We start from the raw sequence: 11,693 nt of genomic DNA on the forward strand, positions 1-11,693 counted from the left end.
AAACTAAAGTCAAATGAGGGTAAACATGTAATTTTAATTATTAAAGAAATAATTTAGTGGGTTAAACCAAAATCAAAGGGTAAAAATATCTTTTTATATGTAAAAAGTGGTTTGACATACTTGTCAATTAACTTTTAAGATGTAAGTGAAAAACGATTTGTAATGTAAATGATAATTATTTTTGAAAAATATTTTAATCTTATATTTGACCAAACTACTTAATTGTCAGTAAAATTATCCCAAAAAATTTACTCGACTCAAGCAAAAAGTCATAGCAGGTAGAAAGTTGAGAGGTCAAAATTTTCTGCCAGTAAAAGGACGAGAGCAAGTAAAAGGACGAGAGCAAGTTATTTGACAGTTGACACGACAGATAATAATTATAAAATAAAACTAACTAGCTAATACAAAATTGTATTCTGATTGCAGGATCCTATTAATTAATTAATTAATTCTTAGAATAAAAGGTTCCAACTCATTTGGTTATAAGGGGTCTTTGGTCAACTTTTGCCAATCTTATTTCCCAAGCTACGCAGCCTCAAATATTCAAACTTCAAAGCCCTTTAAAGAAGTCTCTAGGCCTCAAGGATTCCATACTTCAACCCTCCTTAAAACCCCATTCCATACTTCAACCCTCCTTAAAACCCCTTCTCCTCCCATCCTTATTCACTCCATTTCTCTCTCTCTCTCTCTCTCTCTCTCTCTCTCCAAAGACAAAACAACTCTCTCTCTCTCCATAGACAAAACAACTAAGAAAAATAAGAAATTGTAACAAAAATGGGCAGTCTGGTGGGCCATGTTGCACCTGGCTTTGGTTTCTTTGTCATTGGGTTATGGCACCTCCTAAACCACATCAAGCTCCATGTTCTCCACCCAAATTCCTACACATCTCTGCCATGGTTTCCAACCTCGAAGCTCAGGTACCTAGAGCTCTTCTTGATCATGGGAGGCTCCTCCATGTCCATAGCCATGGAACTCTTCATAGGCCCCCAACAACACCAACCCTTGGATTTTGACGGAACCATCCCCTCCAACCACCTCCACAACTTTGAACACTCCTCCATATCCATGACCTTCTTCGTTTACGCGGCTTTCGCCATCCTCCTTGACCGAATAGGCCCCAAAGCTCAGTATGGCCTCACCCAATTTCTCGGAGCCATCGCCTTTGGCCAGCAGCTCCTCCTCTTCCACCTCCACTCCGCGGACCACATGGGCGTCGAAGGCCAATACCACCTTCTCCTCCAAATAGTGATCTTTGTGTCTCTCACCACCACCCTCATGGGAATTGGATACCCTAAGAGCTTCATGGTCAGCTTTGTTAGGTCTCTTAGCATATTGTTCCAAGGTGTTTGGTTTATGTTCATGGGCTTTATGCTTTGGACACCAGAATTAATCCCCAAAGGTTGCTTCATGAACTTGGAAGAAGGTCACGTAGTGGTCCGGTGCCACGATCACGAGGCGCTTGAACGTGCCAAATCACTAGTGAATCTACAGTTTAGCTGGTACTTAATAGGCGTCGCCATTTTCGGTATATCCATTTACATGGCTTTGATGAAGATTCATGGAAAAAGTACAGTTGATTATCAGTCATTAACAAAGTACGCAGAAGACGGAGAAGAAGACACTGAGGATGTTGAGGCTCAGAAGAAAAGCAAACTCAGTGATTTGAAGAGTTCTATTTATATGGGAAAAGGGCTTGCTTCCATTGACATGGAAAGGTGAAAGAAGGGATGAAAGATTTGAGGTGTAGATGTAATTAGGTATGTGTCAAAATTAGGGTTTGTGGTTATGAATTGATTGCCCAATTTGTTCAAGTAAAGAAAAGGGCAATTTGGGCAAAAGAGTAAAAGGTAAAAAGTTGTGTTATTGTTTGGTTTGTATTGATGGCTTTAGCTTGGGGTGGGATTGGTTGTGTGTGTGTTTATAGAAAAGTATATTATATTTGATAATAGACAACCACCTGATTTTAAGTTGATTCTGTTGGATTTGGACACCTTTAGTTGATTGCTGGGACGAAAATCTATAAACTCAGCCGAGTCGGCTCAGGGTCATGAGTCTCGTGACTCGAGTCTGAACTGATTAAGCTAGCAAGTTGACTTGGTTTGGACATTTTTTAATCAATTACATTGCAAATACACGTGTTGTGTCTATCCTTTTTGAACTTTTTGAACAATATATATATATATAATAGCTCCCAAAAATTAACATCTTACACCTATAGATTCGTTAATGTGAGACCCCATTTTAACAATTTATTTATTTATTATTATTTTAAATGGTAAAGCAAACACACACACACTTTTTTGTTTACACACAGATTCGAACCTCTCCCCTCTTCTTTAAAGATGAGGAAGTTATACCATTAGGTCAAAGGCCCTTTGGTTATAAAGGTTAGAAGTGTTAAATGTTAATAGCTGCAGGGGTTCGAGTTTGGGCACACCAAATTTTAAAGAAAGTTCTTATTCAACTGAATTGCCATAAAACATCATATCTTGTAAATTATTTTTTTTTTCACGTTTCTTCTTTTATGCTCTTTAATTAATAACTAAACAATTGAATGCTTATAATAACTATTCGAATTCTGACTAGTCTCACATGAAGCCATATAAAGGCTAAAAAAACCTTCGGTGTTACTCCTCGACTGCCCTTCAATGTTAGAGTAGCATGATTCACATACGAATCTGATATAATCATAATTTTGAGTATTTGATGCTTTTGAGACGACTCAACTGAGTTGTGACTCGAATGTTTGAACTCAGTAACCTAGCAAAGTTTACGGGGGGTTGAGCATTTTCGTCCAAGTCAAATTATAATACTTTGATAATATTAAACGTTTTCAATCCCTTTTGAACAGTAGCTTTAAGAAGAAAAAAACACACCATGCATGTAACCATCGAAAGCAAAGCCTATATGATTCTCTGAAGAAAGGTGGTGGACCAGGCCCACCTTGCCTTGAACTCCAACGTACTCAATATTGTATGCAATTTGTACTTTGAACATGACTGCAATTGGTCAATAACGTGAATTAGTAGTAATTTACAATAATAATGTTGATAATAAAAACAATTTCATTAAAAGTGCTTGGAAAGTGATTAATGTGGACCTCTCCTGCAGCCTATAGTCTATATGATAAGATGATATTAATTATTGTTGTATCAATAATTATATAAAAGACAATATATGAAAGGTTAAAAGGGAAAATAATCGCATAAATAGAAATATGTAGTAAATAATAATATTTTGAAGTAATAAAATTAATAAATTAAACGTACTTTTAAATCTAGGTTTAAAAGCGTGCTACCGCTTCTTGAATATATATATATTGTTTGTTGGGAAACGTGCTAGTTTTAAAAACTTTTTGAGGGATTTTGATTCATAAATCTTGATTCATCACATAGAGACAAGTTTTATGCAAAAATAAAATATGATGTATCATTCAAGTAACAGATTGAATACTTACATCAAAGGTCTTAGTAAATCTTTAAATCTTTCCTCTAAAGTGAATATTCTCACTTATTGTAAATCCCTTAGTAAGATGCTTTCTCCTTGGATCTCCATCTCCTTGGTAATTGTTTTGCCTTTAGGAATCACTCATAAGCCTCCATGAACGACCTTGAAAAACCAGACTTGTGGGAGCCTCCATTAGATTAGAACATAAACTTAATATTCTAGAGAAAGAAAATAGGTTCCTTTTTCCTTCTACCAAAAATTACACCTAAAATATACATAGAGCATGTATATTTATAGGCAACTTAAAGATAAAGAAAAGAAAATAACAAATCCTTCTCAATCTCTAATTCACATGTCTTAAATCTAATAGGATTTCAATATCAAGTTGGGCTATGAGTGAGAATCCTTTGGACTTATTATTTTATTGGCTACAATGAATTAATAATTGGCCCGGTCCATGGACCCAATTCAATTAATTCATAAATTAATTTCTACTCCACTAAAAGAAATTAATTGAACTCCAATTAAATAATAAATAACCTCTAAATCAATATTGCACTTTGACCCCTCTATGCATAATTAGTTATCGGATAAATAAAGCCATCAATTTGACTACTTAATTTATATATTTATTTTGGTACCATTGATTATTTCTGACTCGATCACAATAAAACATTTGTTTGACAAAAATAATAATTTAAATAAATAAATATATAATAAATCATTTTACCTAAAAACATATGAAGGCCTTCGAATTTACTTTGTGATCAACCATAATCAATACAAAATAAGTACAAGTAGTAATGATGCAAATATTGAAAATATAACATTCTAACTATTAATTACATAACTACCCAAAGTGTCGGTCTAAGGATCCCGAAGAATCCGTCGAACAAATCAAAGTAATTATTAATTAATAAAAGAGTCTATATTTTTCTCATGCTTAAAAGTCAAATGCCATGACGGTGAAAGGGAGCAATTGCATACGACGGCTCTCGCAATCTATCTCAACCTAACGCGGATCTAGTTCAAATCTTAATTAATTATGAGTCCATCCATAATTACCGATTATGAACCATTTATGATTACTATTTATATTCATGTATTAATCGCCATCACATACATATATAAATATCTCTTGTAATCAAGTGGACACTATCAATTCTATAATGAACATAATATATTGAATTCACCAATTGTATAAAGCATAAATATTTCAGATATGTCAGGAACTTATGTCACATTAATCCAGAGAGGAATTTGCTATGCTAGGGCATATAAATCCCAACAGCTCCCACTTACCCTCATAGCCAATTCAAATTGCATCTAACTCCAATGTTATCCAGATGAAGATCAAAATTATTGATCAATGACACCCTTGTTAATAGATCAACAAAGTTGTGTTCCAATGCAATGCTCCAGCCACGAGTACATTTTCTTGCCGGACAATATCATATAGAACATGATACTTCCTCTCAGTGTATCTTGTTCCTTTATGGAACCTTGGGTCATTGGTTTGGACTACTTCTGCACTATTATCGCAATATAGCTCGATAGGTAGGGTAGTATGCTCCACAACCTCTAAATCAGTGAGATCAAACCAAAAAGGCTTCCATTGCCGCCTTTAAGGCTGCAATGTACTCCACCTGTAGGTTTAAGTCAGCAGTTGAAATCTACTTAACAATCTACTAACTGATTTCCCTTCCATTGAGTGAACATACACTAAGTCATGAACCTCATAGTATCTACTTCTGATTGAAAATCAGAACTAGCATACCTGACTAGGACCATATCATCACATCCACAAATGAGTATGATATCATTGGTTCTCCTTAGGTACTTAATGATATTTTTCACAACAGACCAGTTATCAAGTCCAGGATTGGACTGATATCTTCTGATTATCCCTATAATGTAGCGGATGTCCTGTTTGGTATAGACCATGGCATATACGAGACTCCCATATGCCAAAGGATATAGTTCCAGTCTCATTTGCTCAATCTCCTCTGCTAGTCTTCGAAAACTACTTACTAGAGAGAGCAATCCATGTCAATCAAGTAAGAACTCATTCTTTGAGTTTTGCATACCAAACCTGGTCAAAACTTTATCAATGTAGGATTATTAAGATAAACCTATTTTTCTTTTAACCTGATCTTGCAAAAGCTTGATCCTAGGAATATAGCTTACATCTTGAAAATCCTTCATTTAAAAATAATTGAACAACTACCTCTTTATCGATGACAAAACTTCCACATCATTCTAAATGAGTAGGATGTCATCAATATATATAGAATCAGAAAAATAATGACATTCCCTTGTATACTCACGATTTATTCACTAAGAAATCTTCTGGTATATTTTTGTAGATTAACTTGCCTTCCATAGGTATCACCCTACTAGAAAGTTCTACAAGATCCCAGAATTTATTAGAATACATAGATTTCAACTCTGATTTCATAGTAACTCGCCAAAACGATCTGTATCCATATCAGTTCACGCTTCCGTGTAGCTTACTGGGTCCAACTCATGTTTAACAGGGATGTCCATAATGGTCTCACCTAAAAATATGATTCTGTCGGATTGGATGATAATCCTCTCACTATATCAATGTACCGATTAAGGAATCTGTGTACTAGATGATGCTGACGCATCAATAGGGAATTCATCTATAATTCGTAATCTATATACTAAGTGTGTTCATATGTGGTATATCAGGTACTCATACCATATTCTCTAACACTATGCTACTAGGTATGTGATTCATAATATGATTCTCCTATAGATAAACAGTGAGTGTAAACAATTAACTTTTATCATTGAGATCATAAAATAATCCGTCCTAGTGACTTTTAGAGTAACTTTTAAACTATCATGTGTATGATCTGTTTCCAACTTACTTGTCCATATCAAGCGCACATGTGCAAAACTACCCCATATGTGCATGTGATTCAAACTAAAATTTAGTCAAAAACACAGCTCAACGGTATCCTTGAGACAGACTGAGATGGAATGCAATTCATAATGTGCATTGATATCGTCAAAGCTAAACTCTAAAATGAAAGAGATAATATAGCATAACAGATCATAGATCTAACCATGTTAAGCGGAATTCTGTTATTCCTATTTGACACCTAAATCCATTTAGTGTCAATTGCGGAAAACCTGGTACACCACACCCACATTGACCATATAGTCTTTGCACTATCCTAAGAAATACTCATCTCTACGATCAGATCAGATTCTTTTGATAAGCTTACCTAATCTGTGCTCCACATCAGTCTTGACACTTTCAGAATGTACCAAAAGTTTAAGACTCGTGTCGCATCAGATAAATTTATCCAAAACGTGAGTAATCTTGCTTGGATGTTCATAAGACCACACGTGTCTGTGTGTACCGACTCCAATTGTCCTTTATGTCTATTTCATTTCGCTGATTAAGTCCTTAGAGTTATTTATCCTTCAAAACATGATTCACAAGTTTGGTTTAGGCTCCTCTGCCTCACTAGGTAATAAACCTTCTTTGACCAATCTTTGAATCTCATTTTGATTGATAACAACCCAAAAATAGACATTAAAAATACAATGAGTCAAGAATAACAAATTTTCTCTTAACATTCAATCTAGAAGATGCAACATTAGTTTCTACATCCTACAAATCTTAAGAGTTTGTGATTATAGTATTTTAACCATCTTTCAATGCACCAGAAGCAATCGCATATCTATTCAATTTTATAAAACCAGTTTTACAAAATAACAATACAGTTTTATAAACCACAAGTGAAACACGAACTAGATTGCGTCTAACTTCTGTGCATAAAGATAATTCTCTAATACTAATATCCTCATACTTTGTAATTTCAGATGTAATACTCCCACTGACTTAGCTACAACTTTGACATCAAGTCAAGTATAAATATATATCTATATTATCGAGGCTTCAGGATTCCTGAAATCCTTGCAACATGTTTAGTGACTCCAGAATCTATCCATCAGGAATTAATAGATACAACCACATAACATGGTTCAATGATTAAATTTACATTTTCCTATGCCATGTCATTACTTAGATAGTTCGTCCTTTAGTGTCTTAGTTAGCGATAAAAGAAACAGTTTTCTTCGCCCTCAATATACACTGCCTTATTCCCTTTAACCTTTTTAAATACCCATGTTTTGTGCTAGCCTAGTCCTATTATCATCCTTCTTCTTTACTTTGCCCTTCCACTTGGGCCTAGAAAAAGATGGTATAGACTAGGTTAGATTAATAGGATCGCCTATACTTTTGATTATCTCTATATCTGTTACCAATTCTATAAGAATATCAGCGAGTGTAAACTCAAACTGATTCCTTATTTAGTTCACTCTGGAAAAACCGAACCACTTTGGTAACCAGGCAATAATCATGTCAATTTGAAACTTACCTTTCAAGTCAGCCCTATTGACCTCTAGTTCAATTTTTAAATAATAAACAATCATTTTTCAAAATCCGATATCAAATTGGAGTTCCTCAGGTTATCTTGATGGTATTTAAATTTGACACAGTACTTAGGCATATGCACTATCTAATCTCACCAAAACATCTCATTGACATTTAACATAATGCTTGAAGAAAATAAAATAATGCAAATGTTAGCTTTGGAACGTATTCGAGATAAACTCTAGAATATTGCATTAAGTCCTATCATTTGCCTTATTTCACTTATTAAGAGCATTAATGTTCTCTTGGGTATCTTAAAGTAAAAGGATTAGGTATAGAAGTATTAAATACATTTTGTACCATTACCTTGTAAATAAAATATCTAAGTTTCTTTTCCAGTCAATATAATTGAGGTCTAAATATCATAGAATATGTAAGCAAGCAGATAAAATGGATTAGACATAATAAATCTGAATATAAATGCATTCATACAATATGCAAAGTGAATTATTAATACTGTCATGCATATTTAAAATTAAAATGAGTTTGTTAACCATATAATATAATAAATCTCAAATAAAAGATCATTATCATTATTGGTGAAACAATCCCTTTTAATTAATGCGGGTCCCTCAACTTCGTAGCATAATAAATCACCCAATCAATATGTCAATAACTTATCCTGTTGGAGGAGTTCATTATTACTATTGTTGAGATTCATTTGCTATTAGGCGAGCACTTCCATTAAAATAGTATGTGGGTCCCTTAACCACTGTATGAAAAATTGGATAATCAATACGCCAATAACTTATTCGGTTGGCAAAGTTCATTATTGCTATTGGCGGGCAAATCCCATCATTTCCATATCTCTTAAGACAATGCATTGTCTATCATATGAAATGATTCTCGATTTATGTTTAGCCTTTCTAAAATCACTTAGTGTAGACCACTCCGTTGGGGAGCTAACACTATTGATTTTAGATTGAGTGTGTAATGTTATTAATGCTCTAATGAAAAATAAAACATTAAATATCTTGCTATTATAATCTAGACTCTTTAAATCATGCGTAGGGCCTTATTTTTAAAGATCTAATTACAATGAACATTTAATATTTTAATTTTCATGAGACAACCATTCTTGTAATATTAAGACTCTTCAAATCATGCATGGGGCCTTATTTTTGAAGATCTAATTAAAATGGTTTTAATAACGAAGGCCATGGGGCAATGTATAAAAATTCTCGCTCCCACTCAATTTTTAATCATTTATAATTAGGCTTTTCATTTTATTCATTTACATGATATAATGCATGCAAAACGTCTTGATTTTAATCTAATTAAATTTAGAAAATATTTGGACTTTAAACGATTCACTAATATTTAATTTAAGGCACACTTTAAAAATAATTTACAAAAATAATTTTTCGTTTTCCAATAAGTGTCCTCAAATTAACTAGTATTTAAATCCAATTAATTTTCATAATTTAATTAATATAAATCAAGTTATTTAAATAAATATCATGGATCCAATGCACGAACAATAATTAATTAATAATTATTTATTCTATGAATTACATACATCACATAAATAAATAAATGATAGACAAAAGTAAATAAAATGGCCAATGGAATCAGCTTTTAACATTTAAATACTATTCTTGTTGTACGGGCGTCTACCAACGGCTTGTTCACACCTGAAAGCAACAATTACCCGCCTAGAGAAGCCAAAACAAAGTCCCAACATGTCCCACGCACCCCCACGCGCGTCTTACGCACCTGGAGAGTGAGCAACACATCCCCACGCGCTGGCACGCGTTAGGGGAGTAAGCAAGGAGGCCCTACGCGCTCGCACGAGCTGGGGAGGTCAGCAGGCGCGTGGCACGTGCCTGCACGCGCGTCTGGAAGTGGTGGCCTTTGTCCGGCGCGTGAGGACGCGCCGGAATTGTTGACTTGTTTGGCGCGTGTATCTCACGCGCCAGCATGAACTTTCCTACTGCCAATTCTAGCACGTGTTCCACACACGCCAGATGCATCATTGGTGTGCTGCACCAGATCTCAGCCTCCTTCAGTACTTCTTCTCGCCCCCGATGATGATCCGGCCACCGGAAAAAAGTTGAAAAATCCAGAAAAATTAATAAAAATTTTCAGAAATTAAATTTAAGCCCAAAAAATTCCAGAAAAATTCCAGAAAATTCCTGAAGCCTAATTTAACTTTCTTGGACCTTCTTGAAGTTTCATAGCATCCTTTGACGAACAATACATGGCTTTAAAAATATTTACAATTTGAAATATAATGAAAAAAATTAAATTACATCATTGAACTTTCAAACGGCTAAATCGAAGTCTTAATTACATTCATCCAAAGATAAAATTACATTCAATAAACCTATAAACTTCATCCATGGCCCAAACACATATCATCATCCATTCACAATTATACATACATCATCATGTATCAATATATATATATATATATTATTTGGATCCATGATGATGATTTTCATAAAAACATGATCTCTAGTAATGAATCAAACCATGCTCTGATACCACTGTTGGGAAACGTGCTAGTTTTAAAAACTTTTTGAGGGATTTTGATTCATAGATCTTGATTCATCACATAGAGACAAGTTTTATGCAAAAATAAAATATGATGTATCATTTAAGTAACAGATTGAATACTTACATCCAAAGTCTGAGTAAACCTTTAAATCTTTCCTCTAAAGTGAATGTTCTCACTTATTGTAAATCCCTTAGCAAGATGCATTCTCCTTAGATCTCCATCTCCTTGGTAATTGTTTTGCCTTTAGGAATCATTCATAAGCCTCCATGAATGACCTTGGAAAACTAGACTTGTGGGAGCCTCCATTAGATGAGAACATAAACCCTAATATTCTAGAGAAAGAAAATAGGTTCTTTTTTCCTTCTACCAAAAATCACACCTAAAATATATATAGACCATGAGGCAACATAAAGATAAAAAAAAGGAAACAACAAATCCTTCTCAATCTCTAATTCACATGTCTCAAATCTAATAGGATTCCAATATCAAGTTGGGCTATGAGTGAGAATCCTTTGGACTTATTATTTTATTGGCTACAATGAATTAATAATTGGCCCGATCCATGGACCCAATTCAATTAATTCATAAATTAATTTCTACTCCACTAAAAGAAATTAATTGAACTCCAATTAAATAATAAATAACTTCTAAATCAATATTGCACTTTGACCCATCTATGCATAATTAGTTATCGGATAAATAAAGCCATCAATCCGACTACTTAATTTATATATTTATTTTGGTACCATTGATTATTTTTGACTCGATCACAATAAAACATTTGTTTGACAAAAATAATAATTTAAATAAATAGATATATAATAAATCATTTTGTCTAAAAACACACGAAGGCCTTCAAATTTACTTTGTGATCAATCATAATCAATACAAAATAAATACAAGTAGCAATGATGCAAATATTGAAAATATAACCCTCTAATTATTAATTACATAACTACCCAAAGTATCGGTCTAAGGATCCCTAAGAATCCGCCGAAAAAATCAAAGTAATTATTAATTAATAAAAGAGTTTATACTTTTCTCATGCTTAAGAGTCAAATGCCATGACGGTGAAAGGGAGCAATTGCATACAACGGCTCTCGTAATCTATCTCAACCTAACGCGGATCCAGTTCAAATCTTAATTAATTATGAGTCCATCCATAATTACCGACTATGAACCATTTATGATTACTATTTATATTCATGTATAGATCGCCATCACATACATATATAAATATCTCTTGTAATCAAGTGGACACTATCAATTCTA

At 33.7% G+C, this 11,693-nt stretch overlaps 1 protein-coding gene across 1 annotated transcript; it reads left to right on the plus strand.

The window, feature by feature from the left end:
- Positions 1–595: 595 nt before the first annotated feature.
- LOC132314821 (uncharacterized) lies at positions 596–2,025 on the plus strand. Its single transcript, XM_059813630.1, has one exon. The coding sequence runs from the start codon at positions 775–777 to the stop codon at positions 1,717–1,719; it is 945 nt and encodes a 314-aa protein (XP_059669613.1). The 5' UTR covers positions 596–774; the 3' UTR covers positions 1,720–2,025.
- Positions 2,026–11,693: the final 9,668 nt, after the last annotated feature.

The sequence above is a fragment of the Cornus florida genome, unplaced genomic scaffold (genome assembly GCF_030987335.1).
Source record: "Cornus florida cultivar Cherokee Brave unplaced genomic scaffold, ASM3098733v1 CherokeeBrave_3.0.0_Hap2_Chr06, whole genome shotgun sequence".
NCBI classification, from domain to species: domain Eukaryota; kingdom Viridiplantae; phylum Streptophyta; class Magnoliopsida; order Cornales; family Cornaceae; genus Cornus; species Cornus florida.